The sequence below is a fragment of the Phoenix dactylifera genome, unplaced genomic scaffold (genome assembly GCF_009389715.1).
Source record: "Phoenix dactylifera cultivar Barhee BC4 unplaced genomic scaffold, palm_55x_up_171113_PBpolish2nd_filt_p 000529F, whole genome shotgun sequence".
Lineage (NCBI taxonomy): Eukaryota > Viridiplantae > Streptophyta > Magnoliopsida > Arecales > Arecaceae > Phoenix > Phoenix dactylifera.
The window spans coordinates 287,693-313,524 of NW_024067939.1; the positions used below are offsets into that span (position 1 = coordinate 287,693).

General features: G+C 39.6%; 2 protein-coding genes across 4 annotated transcripts; both read left to right on the forward strand.

Moving 5' to 3' along the window:
• On the forward strand, positions 1-4,721 carry LOC103699181 (methyltransferase N6AMT1-like). Of its 2 annotated transcripts, none has more exons than XM_008781236.3 (3): positions 1-152; positions 3,362-3,449; positions 3,609-4,721. In XM_008781236.3, exons 2-3 carry the CDS (start codon positions 3,384-3,386, stop codon positions 4,371-4,373), a joined length of 831 nt encoding a protein of 276 aa, XP_008779458.1. In that variant the 5' UTR covers positions 1-152; positions 3,362-3,383; the 3' UTR covers positions 4,374-4,721. The 2 variants fall into 2 exon arrangements, with proteins under 2 accessions (XP_008779458.1, XP_008779465.1); XM_008781243.4 differs by lacking the exon at positions 1-152 and adding an exon at positions 201-3,177.
• A 12,518-nt stretch (positions 4,722-17,239) lies between these two features.
• LOC103699240 lies at positions 17,240-24,422 on the forward strand. 2 transcript variants are annotated; one of them, XM_026801859.2, is made up of 4 exons: positions 17,240-17,785; positions 21,487-21,715; positions 23,512-24,015; positions 24,105-24,422. In XM_026801859.2, the coding sequence occupies exons 1-4, from the start codon at positions 17,578-17,580 to the stop codon at positions 24,190-24,192; spliced, it is 1,029 nt and encodes a 342-aa protein (XP_026657660.2). In that variant the 5' UTR covers positions 17,240-17,577; the 3' UTR covers positions 24,193-24,422. The 2 variants fall into 2 exon arrangements, with proteins under 2 accessions (XP_026657660.2, XP_008779508.2); XM_008781286.3 differs by having other exon boundaries at positions 21,508-21,715.
• Positions 24,423-25,832: the final 1,410 nt, after the last annotated feature.

Below are 25,832 nucleotides of genomic sequence, written 5' to 3' on the forward strand. Positions count from 1 at the left end.
TTTTAATTAATAAATCGAAATTCTCCCCCTTCCCTCTCCCGTCTCTTGGGTTTTACGGCCGCGGACCGCCCAGAAACCCTAATCCTATTTCCTAAAATCGCAAGGAGGTTTTCTTCTCCGGCGAGCCGTCTCATCTGGTTGATCCCACCAGGGTAAGCCGATTTTTCTTCTAGCCTACTTCCTCTCCTCCTTTTGTTATGCTAGCTTTGGTCTTATCTTCTCTCTTTCTCTTGGATTGGTTCGTAGTTTAGTTTGTTCGCAGAAAGGTCGCTATTCTGTTTGATCCGTAAAGCAAGAATTCTCATTCTTGGAGAGAAAAAAAAGTAGAAAGAGAGTTAAACCAGTTTGGTTGGTTTCGAGATGGAATTTTTGGAGATCAATCCGTTAAACCAGTTATGTTTTGGTGAATCTTAATGATTCTCGGAGGGAGTTGACGCATCATTGTTCATTCTCTGCACCATTGCATTGATCCGTGCTAATCTTGGCTTAATCTTCGTCTACTACCTGCTCCAGCATCGTAAAAACTCATGTTTAGATTGTTTTCTATGGTGAAGCCTTTCGATGATATCGATACTGAGGGATAATGGCGGTTTTTTAAGGACTTCTTGATTTTTTGGCCTGTGCCATATGACGAGGTTTTTACCTGTGAGGCCTTCTTGTCCCTTTCTTTAATAGTGGTCGGTCAATCCATAATTTCTTGACTCAATTTTATCTCTTCAATCATTCATATTGGAGCAAATTCAGCTGTAACTGAGAATACAGTGTTTTATCTTTTACATTAGAAAATAATATAAATCTCAAAGCTACGTAATGAAAAATTTCGAAGTTATATAAAATGTCTAGTATTCCATAAACCAGTACTCTGTTACTTTGAAAATATACTGTGCTTCAAGCTTGTGATTTATGTGTTCATGAAGATGTTAATAGATATGTTAAAACACATGTTCTTCTGTAAATAAGTTTTCTACATCGTGGCTAAATTAGCATATGCAAAGAACTATAGATAGTTATACGGCATATTGATATAAAACTATAATAATATAGCTAATATTGTAGCTTCAATTATTCTTATAAGCATCCAATGAAATCTAAGTGGCCTGGCCCAGTGTTACCGGTTTCCAGCAGAATTGAGCAATATTCTATGAGGTGGGCTGAAATAGGTTTGTATCCTTTTAGGAACCCCATTTTAGTTTGCTAAACTTTGATACCTTGGGAAACCCTCTATATTATCAAGTCTTTTATTTGAGATTTTTTAATTAAAGTGTAACCCTAGAGTGCTTCGTCATAACCTCTGCTTACAGATATCTGACATCTTGGAAGGTATCTCCAATTTTTTTGGGCTACTCACATGTTTAGGGCAGCCAAACAATCAGCTGATCGGTTACCTGGTGCCAAACAAGCCCTTTATTTCTCTGCAAATGATTTTGTTGGTTTTTCTTTTTTCCTTTGATCTCCGCTGATTGTTTAGGTTGTATTTTTTGTCCGCAATTGAGGCTTAGCCTCCCTTTGATGACAAAAAATAGAAGAAACCTATCAGGAAGTAGATTTTTACCAGGTTTGGTAGATAAGGATTTGTTTGATTTTGATTGATATCCATCAATGCAAGCACCAACCTATAGAATGACCTGCACATGATGTAATTTACGATCTTGTGGAAATAAGTTAATATTAATTAACCTAGAAACCTAATCCAAGAGGATCACCATATTTGATATGGACTATTTTGGTCATTATAAGTATTCAGGAGGATCATCAGACTCGATGTGGATCACTTTCGCCACTACGGATATCCAAGAGAATAACCTAACTCGATGTGGAGCACTTTGGCCACTACGAGCAAGGCTAGACAGGATTTAGGATGAAGATTTGCTACAGGGTCTGGAGGGCGGAGCCCCTCCTCCAACCCGCCCCCTCTCTCTCCTTCCCTCCCCCTCTCTCTTTTCCTCTCTTTCGTTCTCCCTCCCCCTCCTTTGGTGGTTTTTTGTTTTGAATATCGGGACCGTCCCGGTTCGCTACTAGCACAGCTTGATACACTCTGAACCAGGCAGCTCGGGACGGTTCCACATTTCTTGGATATAATTCTATATAAAAGGAAGTTAGGGTGTCTTTCACATTTTGTTTAGCTAATGGTAAATTATTGATGGAGATGAACATATACTTTGGAGCTCTGAAATGTTGTTCAATGGAGACAAGTTTCTCCATGCAGCTTATAGTGGTTTTGCCACTATGGCTTTAAAAAAAAAGTTGGTCGGGTGTAGTAGTTTTTGTTTTCCTCTTGTGAGTTCAATGAATTATAAGAATATCTTGTAACTTGTAATGATTTTTTTTTTTTCAATTCTGAGTTTTTTCAATCTTGAAGTTTGTACCAAGTTTACAATGCCATCCATTTGAACTCTTAACCTTTTTTTAAAAAAATATTTTTCCTTTATTCTTTTGTTAATTGTCTTTCTATTTCTCTCAAACTTGCAAGATCCAGATTCGCAAATTTGTGGTTGAGCTCCTACAATTATCATATTTTGAAAATCTTACTTCTGGTGGGCTGCAGCCGTTTGCTGGTTGGTTTTTTTTCATGTTCTCTAAATTTATACCCCCATTATTGTACACTATTGATACGGTAAAACACTACATAAAACCAAACCAACTTTCACTTTAGTAAATCACAATCCTGTGGCTCTTAAGTAATCACCATTGTTAATGGTTGGTACAATCTAATTTTGTTCATCACCACTATTCTTATCGGCAAGTAGCATGGGATGTTATATAGCTAAAAAAATCCAGTTTGTCTTATGATCTTCCAGTGCTTGTCTCTTTGACATTCTTGTCAAATCTCTCGAAAATTGTGATTCAAGTCACCTGATGGTGCGAACGCATACTTATCCCAAAAATGTCATGTTTTACTAAAACTATTTATCTTATGTGCTGACATTACATTCTTCCTAGTTTTATTGCTGTTAAGCTTCCTAATGTGTAAATGGAGTTTTGTCCTCTTTTGTCATAACTCATCATAGCAAGTATCATAGACTATGTCGCAAGGTTCACCATCTTGGTACCGGATCTTGTACCGGTACCATCCTATTACAGTGTTGTCACGCAGTACAGTACAAGATGATGAGACGTACCGAGTGTCGGTACGGTATGAGCCTGCGTACCAGTAGCAGTATGGTACAGTATTGATTGGTATGGCTATTATTCTTTTGGGCTCATTTGCATCAAGTTTATTTATACCTTATTGATTTTTGCTATGTTTGAAATGAACCAATGATATGAGAAATAAATATGCATTAATTTTGATGCATTCAGGTTCTCTCCATCATGTAAGAATTGTGCCGTTCTAATATGTGGCATCTATTTATTTGGCTAGGTTCTTATGCTGGACAGCTGCCATGGACTTTGGTATAGATATGGGATCCTCTAGTTTTCCCACAAAATGCAAGTTGAGCAGCAGAACTGTAAGCTAGAACCAGTAACATCATGCCTCATGGCAGGGAGGGGAAGGATCGGGATACTTGAATTATTTAGACCATTTAGTTATGGAATAGAAAATGGATGTTATTTGTGAATTTCGCCTTTGAACTGATTTCTGAAACTGAAACTGTTATTCTTGGTAGGTTTCATCAGAGTCGTTATACAAAACTGCTCAGATTCGACTCCTCAGCTGCCACCCTGAGGTGTATGAGCCATGTGATGACTCATTTGCCCTAGTGGATGCTCTTCTAGCTGATAGAGCAAATTTGTTGCAGCACAAGCCAAGGTTATGCATGGAAGTGGGCTGTGGGAGTGGCTATGTGATCACATCTTTGGCCCTCATGCTTGGGGAAGAAAACTCTGGAGTCCATTATTTTGCAACTGACATCAACCCACATGCTGTGGAGGTGACTCGTGCGACACTTGAAGCTCATGGTGTACATGCAGAGATCATCACCACAAATATTGCTTCCGGGCTTCACAAACGCCTTGCTGGTATGATAGATGTGGTGGTGGTTAATCCTCCTTATGTGCCAACACCTGAAGAAGAAGTTGGCTGTGATGGGATAACTGCTTCTTGGGCTGGAGGAGAGAATGGACGCAAGGTGATAGACAGGATCCTTCCTGTTGTAGATGAACTGCTTTCAGGTAAGGGTTGGCTTTATATGGTCACCCTCACAGCCAACAATCCTTCTCAGATTTGCCGTTCAATGAGAGAAAAGGGGTATGCATCTCGAATCATTGTCCAGAGGTCGACTGAGGAGGAAAGCCTCCATGTTATCAAGTTTTGGCGTGAAGATATTGCAGAGATGGAGGGGGCCAGAGCTGTTGCTTCGGGATCTGAGTCATGGGTATCGCATTTTCCTCTCAGATCCTTCTGGCGTGGTAATAATGTGAGTAGTGGCTGAATTGAGGAAAATGAATGCATGGACCTCTAAACTTGGTATCTGTAGTTAGCTTTTTTTTCTTTTGATTCATCTGGATTGATTGATCACCTCTTTGCCTGTTTGTTTCACCAGCTGGTGTCCTTTTATCTGGTAGGTAATCATCAGCTAATATTGTGGGGGGTGATCTGTAATATTCGGATGCTACCAATAGCAGTCTTGCTGATTGATGCTTGTCAATGTGCACGAAAGGTTCTATTCAGGAGTTGTACATTGTATGCATCATTTCTAGTATAGGATATTTGTATCAGGTGTCTTTGAATGAAAAATTATGGGCTTTGAAGCCTGTATCTCCATTTTCACTCAGGAAAAGGGGAAGCCTTATTTGTATGCCTCCTATGCTGGCTTGTTAAGCAAGCAGGAAATTGGCCTCATTTGTATGATCTATGCAGTGTTTGGATGCAGTCTTAACGGACAAAACTCCACCTCTTCTACAATGAGTTAAAACTTCCAAAAAATCCAAATAAAAAAAGAAGGCTTTTTTAGGCTTCTTCTACAAAAGCAGCAGCAGCAAAACAACACAAAAAAGGAGAGAGAGAAGTCTATTGTTAAAACCCCCCCAAATCCGAGAAAAGATGGCGAAAAGTAGAACATACAACCATTACCCACCTAGAACCTAGAAGAGAACAAGGACAAGAAAGAGAACTCTAGCCAATCTTGAGGAAGAAAACTGGAAGCTAGCTGGGGAAAAAGATCCCTTCCTCGTTGTGGTCTTTCTCCTTTCCGTCTAACAACGGCTTCATGTAGGTTGCAATGGTTGAGGATGGAGCAGCCTCTTTCTACAATGGTTGAGGATGGAGCAGCCTCTTTCTCATCGAGCAAGAGGATGACGAGGTCAGTGAGGACCTTAAGGTTACGATGGAGATGGCTCTAACCAAGGCTCTTCTGGGAAAGATTTAGGGCTCGTTTGGTTCGCGGGAAAAAAAGGAGGAAAAGTATGGTCAACGGGAAAGTAATGAGATGCCTCTTGTTTGGTTGGAGTTTTCAAAGGAAAGAGATGGGAAAGTTGTATTCCCATGGGAATATGATTCTCATATTTCATGAGAAAGTCTTTCCCATGAGAAATATGAGAAAATTACTTTTCCATGAGGCGGAAATCACGCCATTTTTATTTTTTTCCAAAAAGCCCTTCAGCATTAAAGAAGCATTAAAGAGACATTAAAGACCTAATTTTTATTAAGGGCATAATAGAATTATAAATAACTTTCCTAGGAAAGTGGATGGTCAACCAAATATAAGCACTCTAGAAATTTGTCACTTTCTCATGGTTAACCAAACATGCCAAAAGTACTCTCCTAGGCATCATCTTCCTAGAAATCTACTTCGTAGGAATCATATTCCTAGGAGGGAAAATATTTTCCGCGAACCAAACGAGCCTTTAAGGGAAAGAAGGACAATCTTGGACAACTTCTTGGTTTTAGTCAATCACATCAGTAATAGCATTGCGTAGGTTTGTTTTTATTTTTTTTTATTTTTTAAGGAAAAGGGAGGCAAGGAGCTACCCGTGATACATCCCTAATAGCATTGGAGATGTAGAGGACTTTGACGCTATGCTCGAAGAAGTTGAAGATAAGATGGTTGAGGGGGATGTGAGAGAGGATCCCTTGCTCTTGAAGAGGATTGCACGAAACTCTTCTTGGAAGACGTGGAAGGTGTCTAAGAGCTTCCAGACCTAGGACAAGAGAGAGGAGGCCCTCCTTGTTGGCAACGGAGGATAGGTGAAAGAAGAGGAGTGCAATAGTTTGATGGCATGTGGAAATAACGTGATGAGTTTGAGCTCAATCGAAGTACGTTTAGTACTCCCGACTCTCAGCGCATGGTAAACATGGGGATAGGCTCTCATTTCATGGTCTCTACTGATGAGAGGTGGTAGGAAAGGACAAAGGGAGGGACTCTAGAGAGGAGGGGCGTATTTTGGAAAGAAATAAAAAAAATATGAGACGAAATGATGGTAATTATGTCCTTTTAGATGGTGTCTTAGCAGTATTGGGTGCCAAAGGAGGCATAAAACCATATTAAACCTGAATCACTTTACTAAAGTTAGAAATCAGATTATAATTTTTTTTAATTTTAAGAGATACCAAATCAAGCTGACCCTAAATTTAAGGGAGTTCCAATATTTTTCTCTTTCTCATATTTCAACAACTATATAAACCAAAAGAGAAGTCCGGTTCAATGAATCTCGGCTCGGACCGACCCATTTCAGAACCTTATGTGTGGTCCGAAGCTGACCGAATAACCCAAATTTTGGATTTGGATCTATATTAAAATCAAGCCGGATTAGATCAAATTATTGACTCTACGGATCGGTTAAAGAGTCACATGCATCTCACATGTCCTGGAGCCAATCTTTTAATTAATAAATCGAAATCCTCTCCCCTCTCTCTTCCGTCTCTAAGGCATTTGCATTTTTCGTTACTATTGTTACTTTTGATTGTTATAATAACCAACTCATGAGAAAAGAATATTGCTTATCCGTGAACAAAAGTGCAAAGAGAAAAACATCTTACCGCACCAGTGAGAAGCAATAAATCAATTTTAATTATTCCTTCATGAAAAAGTAGGTTGCTGAGACTACTACTTGGTCGCATACCACTTTATCATCTTAATAGTATGGCTCGTTTGGTTCGCGGGAAAAGAAGGGGGAAAAGTGTGGTCAATGGGAAAGTAATGAGATGCCTCTTGTTTGGTTGGAGTTTTCAAAGGAGAGAGAAGGGAAAGTTGAATTCCCATGGGAATATGATTCCCACATTTCATGGAAAAGTCTTTCCCATGAGAAACATGGGAAAGTAACTTTCCCATGAGGCAGGAATTACTCCATTTTTACTTTTTCCCAAAAAGTCCCTTCAGCATTAAAGAAGCATTAAAGAGACATTAAAAACCTAATTTTTATTAAGGGTATAATAGGAATTATACATAACTTTCCTAGGAAAGTGGATGGCCAACCAAACATAAGCACTTTGGAAATTTGTCACTTTCCCATGGTCAACCAAACATGCCAAAAGTACTTTCCTAGGCATCCTTTTCCTAGGAATTTGTTTCCCAGGAATCATATTCCTAGGAGGGAAAATGCTTCCCGCAAACCAAACGAGCCCGTATAGTTTGTGCAGAATGATATCTTCGGTGCCATTTGATGGGAAAACAATCCAATTAGTGAATTTGTAATCTTTTTTTTCAAGGTATGCTGTGTTGGAACCGGGCTAATTGGTAAATCTGTAACCTTTTTTCTTGGTCTGCTGTGCTGGAACTGGGGCCCGGACCGATTACTCGGTGGCACGGGTCAGTACTCCCCCGTACCATTCCATGCAGGAGGGCCTGCGGAGGCCGGCAAGTTCGCAAAGGAGGTGGAGCCCCTCCTCCGCCTCCTTCGCATAGCTCACCAGCCTCCGTTGCCCTCTCTCTTCCTTCCTCTCCCTTTTCCTCCCTCCAAAGCCCCTCCTTTGTCAAATTGACTGAATTCCTTTTCTCATCTGTGTGAGAATCTCATTAAATAGAAAAAATGTATAGAAAAATTAGCTATAGACAGCTATACATGGCAACTAGCTATAGACAGCTATACACAGCAAATCTGCCAATTAGTTCTGCTAGCTAAATTAGAAAAACTAAGCTGTACAGAGTTAATAGAAATAACAAAGGAAATGAGTAGATTGTGGAAATAATAAAGGTAATTAAATTTGCTATGAAAACCATAAAGAAATAGGATCTGTCGATCCTATTAACATCCCCCCTCAAATTGATGCTGGCTAATCAAAAAGCATCAATTTGCCAACTAGATACTGATGACATTGACGAGTCATAGCCTTGGTAAATATATCAGCAATATGAAAATCCGTGGTGATATGAGGAAGAGTGATAACACGTCGGTCATAAGCCTCACGAATGGAGTGACAATCTGCCTCAATATGCTTGGTTTGTTCATGAATGACTGGATTAGCTGCAAACTGAATCACACTAGTATTTTCCACATGAAGAGAAGTGGGCTCTAATTGAGGGAACCCAAGCTCAGCCAACAATCCATGAAGCCAAATAATCTCAAAACATGCAAAGGACATGGCTCGATACTCAGACTATGTTGAAGACTTAGAAATATGGTCATGTTTCTTACTCTTCCTAAAATGAGTGCATTGCCAAGAAACATGCACCAACCCATAACTGAACGATGCATATCTGGGCAGCCAGCCCAATCAACATCACTGTATGCACTCAACTAAATAGGTGAACCAGCAAGAAAATATAAGCCGTGATCTGGAGCCTCTCAGATAGCGAATGATATAGCGGACAACAACCAAATGAAGGTGCCAAGGAGTTTGCATAAACTGACTAACTTGCTAAACAACGAAGAAAATATCAGACCGAGTTATGGTCAAATAGTTTAGACTCCCAACTAACTGTCGGTACAGCGAGGGATTAGAAAGAAGCTCGCCCTCCTCACAACGATACTTCACATTCACCTCCAAAGGTGTGTCAATAGAAGAAACATCCCAAAGTCTAGCCAAAGCAGTCAAATCCTGCATATACTTATGTTGATGCAAAAAAGGACCCGCAGTTCTAGACTTCACCTCAAGGCCCAAGAAATATTGAAGAGAACCAAGATCCTTCATGTGAAATGAAGCCCGTAGGTGCTGTTGAAGCTGCTGAATCAACATAGAATCTGTCTTCGTGATAACTATATCATCGACATACACTAAAAGGAGAACAATAGCACTCTCAGTCTTGCGGAAAACAAGGAAGAGTCATACTGACTTTTGACAAAGGAAAAACCAAGTAATGTGGAGCAGAACTCATCAAACCAAGCACAAGGAGCATGCTTCAAGTTATAGAGAGAGCGCTTCATCTTGCACATATCAAAAGACAGGGTAGTGAATAAACCTGGTGGAGGTGTCATAAAAATTTATTCTTGAGATCACCATGCAGAAAAGCATTTTTAACGTCCATTTGATAGAGGGCCCAACCTTTAGAAGCAGGAATGGTAAGACTATCCATACTGTAGTCATCTTAGCTACCGGAGCAAAAGTCTCATCATAATCCACTCCATATTCCTGCCTATTACCAAGAGCAACCAACCGAGCTTTATATCTTTCCACAATCCCATCAAGACGTAGTTTCACAAAGTACACCCATTTACAACCAATAGATTTAGCATTAGAAAGATAGGGAACAATATCCTAAGTGTGATTCTCTTGTAGAGCCTAAAGCTCATCTTGCATGGCCTTCACCCAACATTCTTGCTTAACTACTTAGGAATAACAAGTAGGAATCATGATGGTAGACATAGTTGCATTGAGAGATGTATGTGAGAATCCATACCTATCTGGTAGATGGGAGGCTCTGGTGGACCTCCGAGGCGCAGGGACAACAGGCTCAGGTGGTGGATCAGTGTCGAAAAGGGGCTGAGGTGGCCAACGTCTCTCATACACAATACCTGGTTTGAAGCGCTCAATAGAATGATATATATCATCAAAGCTAGGAAGCATGCCAAGATCAGATGATGAGGCAACATTGAACTGAAAGAAATACTGATTTTCAAAGACATGAAGCCGGTTATTAGCAGCATCATAACACACAAAACCCTTTTGAGCAGTACTATAACCTATAAAGGCACACTGAACCGATTGGGCAGAAAGCTTGTAATGTTCATTAGCAAGTGAACAAAGCAAACACATCTAAAACTTTGAAGCTGGTTATAACCAGGATGCTTGTCATAGAGACGAATAAGGAGAATCAAAGTCCAAAATTTGAGAAGACAGTCGATTAATCAAATAAACTGCAGTAGACAAAGCTTCAACCCAAAATTTTGGAGGAATAGAGGATTCAAGCAACAAGGTGTGAACAATATCCAATAGATGGCGATTCTATATTCAACAACACCATTTTACTGAGGTGTATAAGGACAAGAGCGCTGAGAAATTATACCTTTCTGATGTAAGAACGCCTGAAAGTCATAAGACATATATTCTCCGCCCGAATCAGACCTTAATACTTCAACACAGGTTGAGAAATGAGTCTCAACATAAGCCACAAAGGTTTGGAAAACAGAAAATATTTCGGATTTGGAGCGGAGAAAATACACCCAAGGGAAACGACAATAATCATCAATTAACGTTACAAAATATTTATATCTGACATGAGATATTACAAGAGTAACACCCCAAACGTCACTATGAATACTATTGAAATATTTTTCGGCTTGACTACCATGATTAGGAAAAGATAGAGTTTTGCTTTTTTCGAGTTTACAAGTAATACAATCAAAAGACACGCTGTGAGAAGAGAACTGATCTTTATTGCCCGAAAAACCATGCTTCAATAAATGAGACAAAACAAGAGAGTTAGGATGGCCTAGACGTTTATGCCAAACCTCACTCTGATTTTTTACAACAGTACAAGCCAAAGACAATAGACTAGGAAGAGTAAAATGCAAAGAAAACAATCTTCTAAAACAATCCTCCAACTTTAGGTTCCTTTGCGATCACTTTTTCCGACGCCTGATCCTAAACCTGACAACCATTACGAGAAAATGCACACCACAGTTGTTATCAACCAATTGACCAACTAAAATTAAACTAGTAGAGAGTCATGGTGACACAAACACATTGCGGAAAGGTGAACTAAGATCTCCAACAACAGTAATAGGAAGATTACTTTCATTAGCAATTTGAATGTGTTGTGTACCCTTATAGGACCGAACATTATGCTGAAAATCAGAATTGCCAGTCATGTGATTCGATGCTCCAGAATCAACAGACCAAGGATGAGAAACTGTCTTACCATTACCTTGAAGTCCCAAGGTTGAAAAGGCCGAGATAATCATCTGTTGCACCATCTCTGAAGTAAGAACAACTTGTCTAGGACCTGCTGATGTGGCTGCAGTAGATGCGATACTTGCAGACTGATCCACAGAAGTAGAAGAACTAACCACAGCTTGAAAAGCATTGGCTTGGCAATTCTGAGGTCACGTAGGACACTCCTTAATGGTATGCCCGGATTGCTTACAGTAGGTGCAGATATTTTTGCTGCAGTTGCGAGCAATATGGCCAAATTCCTTGCAGCAGTAGCACTGAACCTTGTCCTTGCCCTTTCCCTTCCCTTGAGCAGCATTTGTAACATTCACAACATCTAAGGACAGCTTCTCTTGTGCCATAACAACCTGAGTAAAAGTCCGTTGCTCCTCACGAAGCAATTCACCAAGACACACATCCAAAGAGGGAACAAGATCACTGTTTAATAGCGCAACCCTAGTAACTTCAAATTCTGGCATGAGTTTCATCAGAAATTGATCACATCTGTTGGTTGCATGAACCTCTTGAATAGCGGATATTGCTTCTTTTGGCACTTTAGCATGAAGAATTCCGGAATACTCGCTCCACAGATTAAGAAAACCAGAATAATACTCCTGAATGGAAAGATTACCTTGGCTGTAATTTGCAATCACCAACTCCAAGTGAAACCACCTTGCATTGTTGTCTTGGTTGTAGATACGTTTTAAATAATCCCACATCTCCTTGGCAGTCCTAAAGGACTGCATATTGTTCACCATGTGCGGCTCAATGGACCCCAAAATCTAAGAAATAATCCGAAAATTCTTGGTCTTCCATTGAGCAAATTCCTTAGCATCAATTGGTGCTTTAGAAGAGCCATCAATATAATCCTAAAGCTCCTTGTCTTTGATAAACATCCTGAATTGAAACTCCCAAGCAGAGTAGTTCTTCCCAGTTAAACGAACACAAAATGCTTCTGTAGACATTGTGACCAAAAGAAAGAACACCAGAAAGAGAACTCCAAGAAAGCCAGAAACCAGAAAATTTTGCTTGTGAATTTAGATTTCTTTCTTGCCCTAATTGATCATGTGATATGCTTATTAAAATTTTGGATTTTATTAGGATCCAAATGGCTGCATTTTCTCATTCTTGTACTATCGTAGCGGACCTTTGTTTGGTTTTATGTATTTATTTGGGAAATCTCTTTTAGCCCTTTATGTTTTGCTGTTTTATATTTGAGGTTTTCTTAATTTTCGATGTAATATCAACTACAAGGAAATCTGATAATGATTGATAAACAACTTCTTATTTACTTTTTATTTATGATTTCATGGTTATATGGTTTCTGAATACAAACTTGATTGGTATCAAATATAGCATTACTTGGCATCTTTATATTATTCCATATGAAATGGATCAAAATTTGTTCCCTTGAATCTATCAAAATGTAAGATATTGTTTCCTGCTAGTTTTGCTTAAAAATTCTTTAATTTTTTGTTGATATAAATGGTGTTGTTAACCGTTTAAGGCACTCTCATCTTGTGGGATTCATAGCTTCTCTCTCTCTCTCTCTCTCTCTCTCTCTCTCTCTCTCTCTCTCTCTATTCTGCTCCTGACATACGCACATAATGGATGTCAAAAAAAAAGAGTAGAAACATTGCTATCGAAAGAAGCGAGCCGTGTATGCAGTACATTCACCAAATCAATGCATCACATGCATTTGCATGTGCTTGCTTGTATGTGTATATGTATGTATGTATTTGTGCGCATATCATAGGTACTTCTTAGTTGTGATATTTTGTAGTACAATAATTTGACTGTTAGTTCTGCTATAGCATATAGCCTATGAAGTAATGTAGGCTTTCATTTTGATAGTGCTGAAATGTGGTGGCAAAATGTATGACTATTGCTGAATACATCAACCTGTGGTGTTATACTTAGTTTCAACTGAAAACGTAGCATTATATTCTAATCAAAATGTTGACTTAACTGCAGTGTTTGGGTTGCTCGACGGCCACCTGGCTTTGCATTTGTCGAATTTGATGATAGAAGAGATGCATTGGATGCCGTCCGTGACTTAGATGGTATGCAAGTTTTTATGCTTCTCATTTGTGAGACGATCTATGGATCCTCTAGATAGAAATTTAGGTTTTCTTTCTGCAATCTGATATTCATGTGGAATTAAATGTTCAAATCCATTACCAGAAGTGCTTGATATTTGTTCCATTAATCTCTACAGCGACACTATCTCAATATGGTGGATTTTTGATTTAGGCATATATTTTTATGAATGCTGAGACTGAGGGCAATGGTTGTCCAGCACTTGGAAAAGAAAAAGGAAAAAAAAAAAGAAAACATCTAAACGAGTTTCATAACTAGTATCCAAATAAAATTTCATCCGAGTGCAATGGGTTATTTATGGTGCCAAATAACAGTTATAAACATCAGCATTGATGTTCTCCTACTTTTGCTGATGCTCCTATTTCTTACATTAATATGAACTTTGTAGTATTTTCTTTCTCATCATTTTTTATATGTAGATGCAATGAAAGGCGTATTGCATTATTTTCTTACATAACATTTTATCATGATATATCTGTCCATAATATTTTAATAATTTGCATAATATTCTTTGGTTTAAAATTTCATATAGCACACAATGAGAGTAATTCTAGAAAGTAGACTTCCGTTTGCATTAGCTGATGCTATATAAAAGGATTCTACTCTGTCAGCAAGCTGGCAATAGTTGCATAGGTCTCAAAGGTCTTATTTTATCTAAGTCCTAATAATCATTTTTGTAAATGGTTTAAGGGAAGCATGGTTGGCGTGTTGAGCTTTCTTATAAGTCTATGGGTGGTGGCGGTGGCCATGGACTCGTGGTGGACGCAGACGTGGACATGATCAGGACGTGTAGTGTTACAGGCGTGGCGAACCTGGTCATTTTGCATGGGAGTGTCGCGTCGCTTGCGCATTGGCCCTAGAGGATTAGGAAGTGGAAGGCGTCGAAGCCCCAGCCTTCCTCAATAGCCATCTTTCTATAATTCTGTTGGGTGGGACGTAGAGTGAGAGCATAGTATGCTGTACCACACCAAACTGGATGGTACATACCGAATGTACCGTATGGTACCGGTTTGATACTGGTACCGATGGCATACCGCATACCATACTGTACCGTACCGATGCTATAATAGTGTGGATTAGTATAAGGTTCGGTACCGGTACGGCGAATCTCGAGTGGGAGTACGCTTGGATCAAGATTCAATTATGATTATCTAGTCATGTTTAGTCCGATTTCTACGTGGTACCATTATAAGTTGGGGGAAGGTAATGGGTGTGCCATCCTGCAGAGACAACAACCTTCCTCTGCAATTTAATGCTTGGGGGAAGGAAGCCTAGACCAAATTTGGGTTGTCCAAGTAAGAAAAAAACAAAGAAAGATAAAAAGGGTGGCATAATACAAAACTCCTTGTAGACTGTAGTCTTATGTAAACCATCGCAAAACCAATCATGATTTGGAGAAGACCACCAACATCACCAATCATCACAAGTTTGGAATCAGCCTTTCACCATTTCTGCTGCATCCAGAGCTATCAAGTGCATTGACACTGCCACATCTAGACCTCTGCATCCTAGATATTTGTACAACATCCATGTCCTTTGCCTGCTGATGACCTATCCAATGCTGTAAGATTTGAGTTGATCTAAACGACCATGGAGGGGAATCAGAAGATATTTGAACTATGTTATTTCTTTTTGTCCAGAAGGACCAATTTTAGTGACAGCAATTAACTGCTGCAAAGGTCTAAAATTTTAAGTTCCTCTTTTAGGACGATTATGTTGACAAAGTAAGAAAGGGAGCTGAGGTTAGTTACTTTAGCTGACCTTAAACATGACAAGTACGTGAGCGATCTCTTATTCCGCACCAACATGGATAGTGCCAAAATGGTTCAGACCCCCCTGTCCACAAGCACTCTCCTTGTTTTGCTCGATGGTTCACCCCCCGTCGATAGCACTGCATTTCACAAAGTCATTGGTGGCCTTCAGTACCTCAGTCTCACCAGACCGGATATTGCTTTCACTGTCAACCGTCTCTCACAGTTCATGCATCAGCCTACTACCACACACTGGGCTGCTATCAAGAGATTACTCAAATACCTTAAGCATACGATTTTTGATGCCATTCACTTTCGAAAAGACTGTGCACTGAAACTATGTACCTACAAAGACACTGACTGAGCTGGGGATCATGACACTCGGATTTCTACTATTGCCTTCATCACCTTCCTTGGAAAGAATCCTATCGCCTGGACAGCTAGCAAGCAGCGCACCATCTCTCGCTCTTCAACTGAAGCAAAATTTCATGCCTTAGCAGCTACTACTTCCGAAACACTTTGGCTGCACTCTCTTCTCACTGAACTTCGTCTCAAGCTTCCTCATGCTCCACAGCTCTACTGTGATAACATAGAAGCAAATCATTTTAGTCTCAATCCTATGCAGCACACCCGTATGAAGCATATTGAAGTTGACCTGCAATTTGTCCATGATCTTGTGCAGCATATGATCTTGCCTCCAAAATACTTCATCGCCAAAATAAGGCAACTCAAATTTTAATCCGTAATATGAGCTCATGTTTGCATGATTCTGGACATGTTTTTAATCTCTAACTATATGACTCCTTAAGCCTCCAAATTACTTGACCAAATGCAATAAAACAACGCCACCCCTTCTAGAGGAATAAGTTTCCAACAAGCAAAATTTGGTCCTAAGTGTCGCCTAACCAATGAATGATGGGCCAGGAGGGACTCTTTCCATATCGAGGCGTAGACACATGGTCATATTTGTTTCTTTTTCTAATCTTTTTTAATCTTTCATGTAACCTATAACCATATTTTTGTTGAAAAAAAAAACACAAGCATAATTAGTTTGTTGTAAACCTAATAATCCGCTAGCAGATCTGCTGACTAAATCGTTAGCTCGTTAGCACTTTCAACTTCTCAAATCCAAGATAGGCCTTGCTAATGGCACGTCCATCTTAAACGGCATATACGGACAGTTATCAATCCACCACAATCAACTCCTCCGTGAATAGCAACTGCAGCGAGATTCAAGCATTCTCTTGGCTGGCTTATTATTTACCTTATATAAAAGATATGTTGTTACAAAGTTGTTATAGCGTAGCACTATTTTAGAAATTATATTTCTTAGAAGATTTGTTGTTATAGCGGCAACTGCAGCAAGATTCAAACATTTCCTTGTCTAGCTTATTGTTTATCTTATATAAAAGATATACTATCAGAAATTTGTTATAGCATAGCACTATTCTAGGAATTACATTTCTTGCATAGAAGATCTGTTATTATAGCTTAGCTTAATTTTAGGATGCACCAACCTGTATTCTCTGTATATATATATATCATGTACATCAATAGAAATGTGTGCGAGCCTTTCTTAAACCAGCAGTTTTGTGAGGACCCGTGCGGGCGTGTGTTTAGTCCCACATCGGTTATTCGCTAGGTAGATCTTGGGTACTTATACAGGATCAAGGAACCCAAATAATAACTTCCGGCTAGCCATTTTGGGTGAGGTCCTGGGTTGTTACAAATGGTATCAGAGTGGACCCGGCCCATAACTTATGTGGACTAGATATCTTTTTTTTTAGATTTTTTTGCATAAATATTCTTCCTAAATATCAAATTTTGTATAGATACTCTTCTAAAATTAATATTTGCATGTATATCCTCGTAAAATACTTGTTTTGCTAACCTATTCGTTTTTTTATCCTTATTTTTGCATAGGTATCCACACCATCTAACGTCATTAAAAAAATAATAGTTTCAAAATAAAATAACTAAAATATTCTTAATAGATAGATGTGCAAAAAATATATATATTTATAAGATGATCATGATGAAAAAATAAAAAAGTAATTTCAAAAAATAGTATTTTATAAAAATATAAAAATAAATATAAATTTTAAAAAGATATTTATATAAATTTAAATTTTTAGAAAGGTATTGTCTTTTTTTTTTCTTACTTTTAAATTTTTATATTCAAACTTCCCAAGGGCCAAGATAGAAAGAGAATGGGAGAGAGCTCGGGAGTTCCCAGTAGATGAGGATAATGGCGCGTGTGGGAGCAGCGCTCCTCGTGCCACTCCCCACCTCCAATCATCCCCCTTCCGTGCGCCCTCCCACCTCCAAAACCTTCCCTCCTCCCACCGCTTTCTTTAGCAGCACAAATGCCGAGAGACCCACCTGGGCCGCTACGCTCTCGTCTGCGCGGCGGGGAAGGGGAAACGGCCTCTCCGGCGCCGCCTCGGGGCGCCGACGCGGGGGAAGAGGGAGCCGGGCGGTGTCTCCGACGACGGCGACGATGGGTCGGACGAGGAGGACGACGGGGATGAGCCGCTGATGCCCTTGGAGGAGATGGCGCGGTGGCTGGAGAACAAACCGGCCGGGTTCGGGGAAGGGAAGACGTACGATACCACGCTCGAGGAGCAGCTCTTGGAAGAGACGGAGAGGAGCAGGAAAGCCCAGCTTGCCAACATCAATAAGCTCAAGAACGAAGCCAAGAGCGCGGCCTCCGCCCGGCCAAAGAAGCAAGAGCCGCGACGTAAAGGTAGGATGGAGCCACGGCTCTGCTCTGATTCCAAGCTCATTGGTTGCTTATTTATGCATCAGTAATGCTTTTTTTGAGATGTTAATTCTGCCCAATATTCCAACTTCAATCCAATACTATCGAGTCTCCGTATTGCATGACTCCCCAATTTTATAAGCAGTTAAATCTTTTTAGGGCTTCGAATGATGGTTTCCTGCTTCACGGTTACCTGTCATGTTATTACTATATATTTTCTCATCAATTTGCTGTTCCCTTCTTTATGTATGAATCCAATCCTATCATGCTTTCCTATTGCTTTCAAGAAGCCTGATTCACATTAAACTGTGCATGCTTACCTGCAAGCCTTGATTGAATACTGATACCTGGGGTCTTGTCGCAATTCCTATGAGCGAGTCCTGATAACTGCAAGCAATATGAAGAGTTGAATTCCTTTGTAGATGGGTTTCATGAAAGCTTTGATTCCTGGCCAGGGTCTCCCCAAGAATGTGATCAGATTTGACAATGAAACCAGTAACAGTATCTAGTTTCTGCATCAGGAACTGATCAATGGTTTGATAGTCAGTAAATCTTCATGAATATTATTAGCATGAAAGAAGCTTGATTTTAGGATGCTGTTAAATCTTGAGTCTCAATTTTAATTTCATGAAAGAACAGGATTGAAGAAGACTGTTTACAACTGGGTTCGAAGTTCTTAACTCATACTAGACCGCATATTGCTAAATAAGATTGCGCTATCATGTCTAGCTAGTATTTGTTTACTGTAGATCTGTAGGAGGCTCTTGAAGATAAGGCCGGGTATAGAGAAAACTGACAAATCTTCGGAAACCAATGGAACTTGAATCCTCAAAACTTTGGATAAGAAGATCAGCTGAAAAGGTGATTTGCTTTGTCCCATGGTTTTGGGATAATATGATCCAAAGCTTCCTCCAGTCCTATTCCACCATCTCTTTGCTTTAGTTCTTCAGGTTTTCTCTTAAGTGCATAGTCTATCCTTGAACAGCCTAATCTGGCACCCAAACAAGGATCAAAACAATTTAAACTGAAAAATGCTTTTTGCTGATCTTTGTATATATAACCAAGAATAACTAATTCATGTTCAAAAAGAATGGATGACTTGCAAGAAGGACGAACGGCTAGCAATGAACAAGCTTGTGCTGACTCGATGAGATACGACACCGAGCTAGCAATCTTTCATAAACCAAAAAAAAGACGAGTGGACAACGACCCTTTTCATGATAAGGAGAATCAACAGATACAGAAATGGATAAGTCATTGGACTAATGTTGAGAGCAAACTGAAAGAAAGACAAACACAAAACTCAAAAGCTCACTTCCCAGCTGTTTAGGTCAAGGGAAAGCGCGTCCAGCAACCAATAACTTATAGATGTCGACTCACACTGCAATCTGGGCGAAGGAAACTTGAATTGGATTCACTAAGATGGGAAGGGATGGTCGCTCTCCACTATGGATTTTGTTGCCAATAGGCTATGTCTGACTTGCTAGCTCTACCTCTCTAAAATGAAGATGATGGACAGATGAATGGATGGAAAACTACACTAGAGAAAGTAGCCAACACAGCCTTCACTAAAGGATAGTGAGAAGGTGCTGCTTATGAATGGGGCTTACCAGCAACAAACAAAGGTGAGTGGAGGATTGGTTAGTATTGTATTGATCGGTTTCCTCTCTTTCTCTCTTTCTTATATTCCTCTCTCTCTCTCTCTGCAAGCCTTGAGTTCTCTTTTTGCTGCTTGTTGTGGGCGCTAGAATTCAAGGGGTTGGATCGACAATACAAAACATCCCAAGAAGCGGCCGCTGCATCCTCGTCCAATCATTCCTAGTAAAAGAAAGGACCGTCATTCTTGCCCCCCGCTTATGCTTCGCTTCTTAGTCTAAGCTTACTAAGCCATAGTAGAGAAGGAAAGGGCTCAATGTCCAGTTCTTTAGGCTAGTAGACGTAGAAGGACAAGATGCTTTTTCATTTTTGCTTGTAGCCTCTGATTCTTTAGTACTAATGAGCTTTGTCCATTTGCTTCTCTCCCTACACCAAATCTACCATTGAAAGCTAGCTTTCTAACCCGTGCCCTTGGCATAAGAGCTTCCATCATCGAGGCATAATACATTTTTAGGTGCATAGCACTGAAAAGATTTGCTCATTCTTATCCTTCCGAGCAGCAATTCTATATGTATTCCTTGGGGAACCATGGTGACAATATACAGTCCTTCCCAGTTTGGCCCATTCTGAGTGCAACAGAGGGAAAAAACTTCTTCATTATTGGATCTCCTACTTCAAAGCAGCACTCCAAGATATTTTTCCAGTGCGCTAATATATCTAGGCATGGTGGGCCACTCAAAGCTGCTTCTCATGTAGTAATTCATGGCAAGCTAGACACCTTTTATGTCATTCCTTCTCGGGAAGCTATCCTTCCAAGGAGATCAAATGAACGAGTCTCTTCTTTAATTCCCCTTCGGGGGCCTCGGCGAGGGCAACAAAAATGAAATTAGTGAATGAAAATGATGTTGCATTTGTAGGAGTAGATATTTGATAGGCTCAGAATGCGAACAGGAGCTTCTCATGCCTGTTAGGCCTGGAATCAGTTGTCTTCCTACTTTATTAATGTCTTCTTCATGGCTTCGGGGGGATGATAAGGTGCAGAAAATCGATGAATTCTATTGAAATGAGTTCACATGTCCTTGAAAAACTTACTGTCATCAGAGAATCTTTCTTGTGGAAGCTGAAAGATAATGTCATTTTTTTCATGTGATCCAGTTCGACCCATTTCATGAAATACTCCATCACTACCGCAATAATACAATACCATTTTGAGGCCTTCGGGAGATCTTGCTGATAACATCTCAATCCCACATTGCTAAAGGCCACGGTGCAGTTGTGGCATAAAGGGTTGATGCTAGCATGTGGATCAAGTCCACGTGAATTTGAGACCCGTGGCAATGTCAGACGGTACATTGAGAGTAGCAGTTGGCTCCATGGTCTGAAAAAAAACATGATTTTCTTGGCCAACATCATGTTATTGACATGCCTGCCATAGTAGCCAAATGCTCATGACTTGATGAAGGTCAAATGATATGATACAAGTGTTTGACCATCTTATTGACATGTAGGTGGAAAAGATGCTGACATTTCTAATTTTTCTGTAAAGATTTGTACAAGAGATGCACCTAAAGGATTTTATCTGTTTTTCTTTTTTCTTTCTTTATTTGTTCCTTTTTTTCCCAAGCAAGTGTTGAGGGGGTGTGATTGAAGATGATATCACTTGGACTTTGGACCCTTGTAGGTTCTTTTCAGAGGCAAGTCCTCCAAGATTAAAAGAACCTTCAAATATTTGTCACTATCTCTATATGCAACTTCTTCCGGCTCCCTCTCTTTTATGATCCCTCAACCTGAATTGAGGAGCATTGCAAAGTGTCATTGCAGTCATGCTTTCTTTAATGTGCTTATTTGAAACTTGATATTTCCTAGGCTAATGGTCCTAATTTTTGCTGTTCCTGTTTCATATTCATGGGCCCTTCTTATTTTCTAATATTCTAGTCTATGCAATTTAGCAGCTCGTATCACATTATGAAGGAAATTTGAAGAAAAACAAACACATATGGGATCCATATTGACTAGTCTCATCATTTTTTTTCTCTTTCATATCTTTTGCTTTATATCCTTTGGTTCTGGTTAAGGCTGAAATTTTATAGTTTTAAAATGGAGATTTTCAGAAATAGATGTTATTCCAAGTGCGGCTCGTGTACGCATGTGGAACCTTCCAAGGAAGAAGAACATCCACAGAGACCTGTGTTTGGCTTTCAAAGGGTTCTCTGGCATTATTAATATAATCCCAGCAGTTACTGGGAACCAAAAGACCAGGGATCCTATCTGCAAGGGTTTTGCATTCCTTGACTTTGAGTCTGAGGAAGCTGCAAACAGGTACTGCTCTCATTCCAATCTTTGCTTCTTATTTCAGCATGATATAAGAGATCCTATGTACCTCTAACAAGTAAAAGAAATCAAATTTTCTGAATCAAATTTCGCTTAATGTATATTGCAGAAGATAAGTGTGTGGCATCTTCATTATGATTTTTATAGTCTAGCAGTAGGAATCATCGACCTTAGGAAATTCAGCAGCTACGTGACTTCATTGTTCAGCTCATGCTGCTGAAAAAAATCTTCAGTTTCCCAGCTGATACATCAGTATGTGCAAACTGTCTCCTAAATCACTTGAACTAGTATTGTGTACCATTTTCACTTGTGCCCAAATCAAATCTAATATTTATTACTAACCTTACATGTTTTTTTGTATACTTCTCTATGATACAAATAGTTTAACCGTCAACACTGTATATTTGAAACTGAAAAACTTTTTGACTTCTTATGTTGAAGAAGATAATTTTTTTAGCCAATGCTAGGACGTTACAAATTACTTCGAATCTATGCTAGGCAGGGCCGGCCCGAGCGTTAGGCGACCGAGGCGATCGCCTAAGGCCTCGGGCCAATGACCAAGGAAGCAAAGGCCTCGGGCCAATGACCAAAAGGAAGCAAAGGCCCCATATAAAACGGGAACAGGAGCTGGCTACGAGTCTTCCCCCTTGATGGAAGGGACGTGGAGAGAGTTTCCTGGCCTGCAGAGGGGCACTCGTATCTTTCATCCCTTCTCTTTTTTGGTTTTGGTCTTGGTTTTCCTTCCCTCACATTACTCCTGATCCAGCTGGGCCATCAGGAAGAAAGTCTAGAAAGATAGGGGGATTGGAGATGGACTTCTTGGAGGGTGGAGATTCTTTTAATTTTCTCCTCTCGGTTTCTTCTCCCCTCTTGGTTGGTAGAGAGAGAAAAGGAGGGAGGTTGGAGATTGAATGGCCGCTGTGCCGTGATGTTGCAGTTGCTGCTTGGGTACTCGCTTGAAGGGGAGATGGTGGGATGGGACTTTTATTAATTAGATGGAGTGAATTTCCCATAATGCCCCTACTTTCTCTTATAGAGAGGTCCCTTTCTGGACAAATTCTTTCCTTTACCTTGACCATGAAGTGCCGTAGGATAACCTTTTCCTATTCTGCTCTTGCTTGACATGGTAAACAGTACTGCCAAGCATTATCTTAGTTATTTAATCAGTTTTATGGGCCTTCCTTTAGCGTAATTACTTTTTCGTACCTTCATTCAAAAATTATATTAAACTAAAAAGTTTTTTTGCCAATTTTTGTTGCATTCATGTTTTTTTGTTGAAATAATGTACTTGATCGGTATCTATTTTCATATTTTTTTAAAATATTTTATATTTATTAAAAAATTATTATTAAAAAAAAGGCCTCATTCACTGAATCGCCTAAGGCCTCCAAATGTATTGGGCCGCCCCTGATGCTAAGATGATACAAATAACTTCAAATTTATTCAAGGAGATGTGAAATTTTGAAATATGTTCTTGTCATAATGATAGAATTTCAGTCATATGGCTGCTTTATCACAAGGAAAAATGAAAGCTTCCAACAACTTTTGTCATTATTATTCCCTAATATTCTCTGCTCTGAAGAGAATCGACTACCCCAGCCAGAAAATATTCGAGTCCTCTACTGGTTGTTCAACCACATGTGGAACTCTCAAGTGCAAATAGGGTTTACACACCTGTGCAAATACAAGATTAGTATCGATTCTATGATTCCATCCCATCTCCCCACCCCCCACCCCACACCACCCCACCCCGTTTAGCTTATCAAACCTACTTTTTGTGCCAGGTTTGTACAGAAGTATTCCACAACACATGTGCTTTTTGGGAAGGTACAGAAGCAGATTAATTGTGTTGTCATAAACTCACATGGATCTTTTAACACTTCTGAGGAGTCAGTAGATGGCATTCAGACATTCTCTCAGCCAAAAGTTACTGACCTGGGAGTTGAGGTTCCTACACGGTCTGATATTAATAAACTTTCACAGAATTCTTGTGGTGAAACTATTGACATAGCAGTAGTTGACAAAACTGGACAAGAATCTGTATTGATTGAGAATGGCACAGATGGTCCGCTGTCTCATTTCAAAGCAGTAGAAACTGGCATTCATCATTCGGACACTTCCCTTTCATATGATGTGGAAAAAGGGTGCGACAAAAATGCAGACACATTGGATTCAAATCTTTCTACTCCATTGCAAAGACGAAGGAAACAAAAAGATTCAAAGAAGAAAACAATCAAGAAAATATCCGTGAAGACGTCAAATTTGAGCCTCCCCGGTTCCATGACCAGGTATATACTCGAGAATCGATGTCTATGGGGCTCTGTTTTAAGTGCAATCCTTTGTGGAATATCTTGAATTCTGTTGTTTTATGCTTCAGGTTAAAGGTGAAGGAGAGGGCAGTCCTCACCGGTGTTTTATCTAAGTATGGAGGAAAGGTTGCTGTACCTTTATCAAAGGAGAGCTGATTCACAGCATTCAAGTGCTCCTGTGTTACATCATCAATGGCTCTGAAGGAACCACTAGTTAGCGCATCAGTGGTGTGACAAGGAAACCTAATGTTGTTTTAGGGTGGATTAACCCACTCTAGTTGTAACATGGTTTATGTACCCTTAAAGCTTTTTGCATACCACTAATTTTTGGCATTTATTTTTGGTACATAATTTTTGCAATTTATGGCAAAGAGATTTTAACTAAATCAGCAGTCTAAGAGGTTGATTTGTCAGCAGATCCTCAAGCAAGCTTACTCGCAAACCATAGAGGATCAAAATAGACTTAGAGTGTAACCATATTTTATGGTGTAAGCCCCCTGTGCATGATATGGGATGCCATTTTGTGGTAGAAATATTTCTAAATTAAGCTTCTGTGCAATAGACGGTACTCAAGCATATGGGCGGCCACTCAAGAAGGTTGGAGAAACCCAAACTCGACATAGATGTTAGTGTGTTCAGGCTAAGCTGCAACATCGGCTCTAGCTCAGCATGAATGAGCCTGTCTTTCAGACGGACGTCTATGTGCTTGTCATCTTTTCGTTCATTTTCTTTTTTCTTTTTTTTTTTATTTTATGGATGGGTCATCTTGCGCAAGTCGCCGGAGAACGCTTGCTGCGTCTTTAACTGGGCATATGGACATATGATCGACTGCAGGATAATTGTCGACAATGCAAATATATTTGCCTCCATATGATGCATCACATCAAATTTGCACGCCGAGATTGTGAAACATCGACACCAAAGTGCCCATAAATAAAAAGCTAAAGGGCAAGGGAAGAGTGATTAATGGAACTTTCCAGCTGCATGTCCTAGTTGATTCTTGTCCCACACCATGCAGTGATTTGGAACATAATAATCAATTGACAAAGGGTCTGTTGTTAAGTAGGATCGTTACCATGACAGCAATCTGAAATGCATTCCACTACCACAACATGCACATGTCAAGAAAATGCTTCGGCGACATATTTGATTGGAGGGAGTCGAGGTTCTAAAATAGAAATAAAATTGGATGATTTTCATTCCATTAGAAAAAATTTATTTTTATTCTAATTTTTTTAAAAAATAAGAATGCTCCAATCCTCTAAAATCCAATCTGAACCTTTTCCTCGTACCTAAATTTTATTATGATTTTAATTCCAATTATGAACTAAACATGCCAGAAAATATAACTATTTCAATTCTAATATCAAACCAAAGGCTAGCCCTCCAAATGTTTCAGTTATCTAATTGCGAGGCAGATACGTATATAGATGACATGTTCCCAGCGAGTTGGAGACTCAGAGCAAGCAGAAAGCTATATAAAAAAGATTAACTTTAGTTCAATATCTTATTCTGGCAAAATAAACTTGATGATTCCTAACCTAATGCATAACTTAAGATGACGCAGAAAGTGAAATGATTCCGGTGAATGTCCGATCCATGGAACTCCAACCAGTAAAAGCTAAAAAAGGAGTCGAGCAGTTCGGCTCATCCAGGATGCTTCAGTTAAAGACAGCTAGCTGATATGGAAATGGATATTACTTGAGACGACGACAATTTTTCTGCGGGGATACTTGAGACAACGATAATAAGGATTCTATTACCCCTTCGAATGGCGTGGCTTTACTTCTTTTCAA

What these genes read in the sequence shown, in the direction of transcription:
- LOC103699181 (XM_008781236.3), top strand. Translation starts at nt 3,384, where the DNA reads ATGGACTTTGGTATAGATATGGGATCCTCTAGTTTTCCCACAAAATGC. An exon ending in GCAAGTTGAGCAGCAGAACT is followed by an intron (nt 3,450 to 3,608) that starts GTAAGCTAGAAC and finishes TATTCTTGGTAG; the next exon opens with GTTTCATCAGAGTCGTTATA.
- LOC103699240 (XM_026801859.2), top strand. Translation starts at nt 17,578, where the DNA reads ATGCCCTTGGAGGAGATGGCGCGGTGGCTGGAGAACAAACCGGCCGGG. An exon ending in GCAAGAGCCGCGACGTAAAG is followed by an intron (nt 17,786 to 21,486) that starts GTAGGATGGAGC and finishes GAAATTTTATAG; the next exon opens with TTTTAAAATGGAGATTTTCA. An exon ending in CTCCCCGGTTCCATGACCAG is followed by an intron (nt 24,016 to 24,104) that starts GTATATACTCGA and finishes TTTATGCTTCAG; the next exon opens with GTTAAAGGTGAAGGAGAGGG.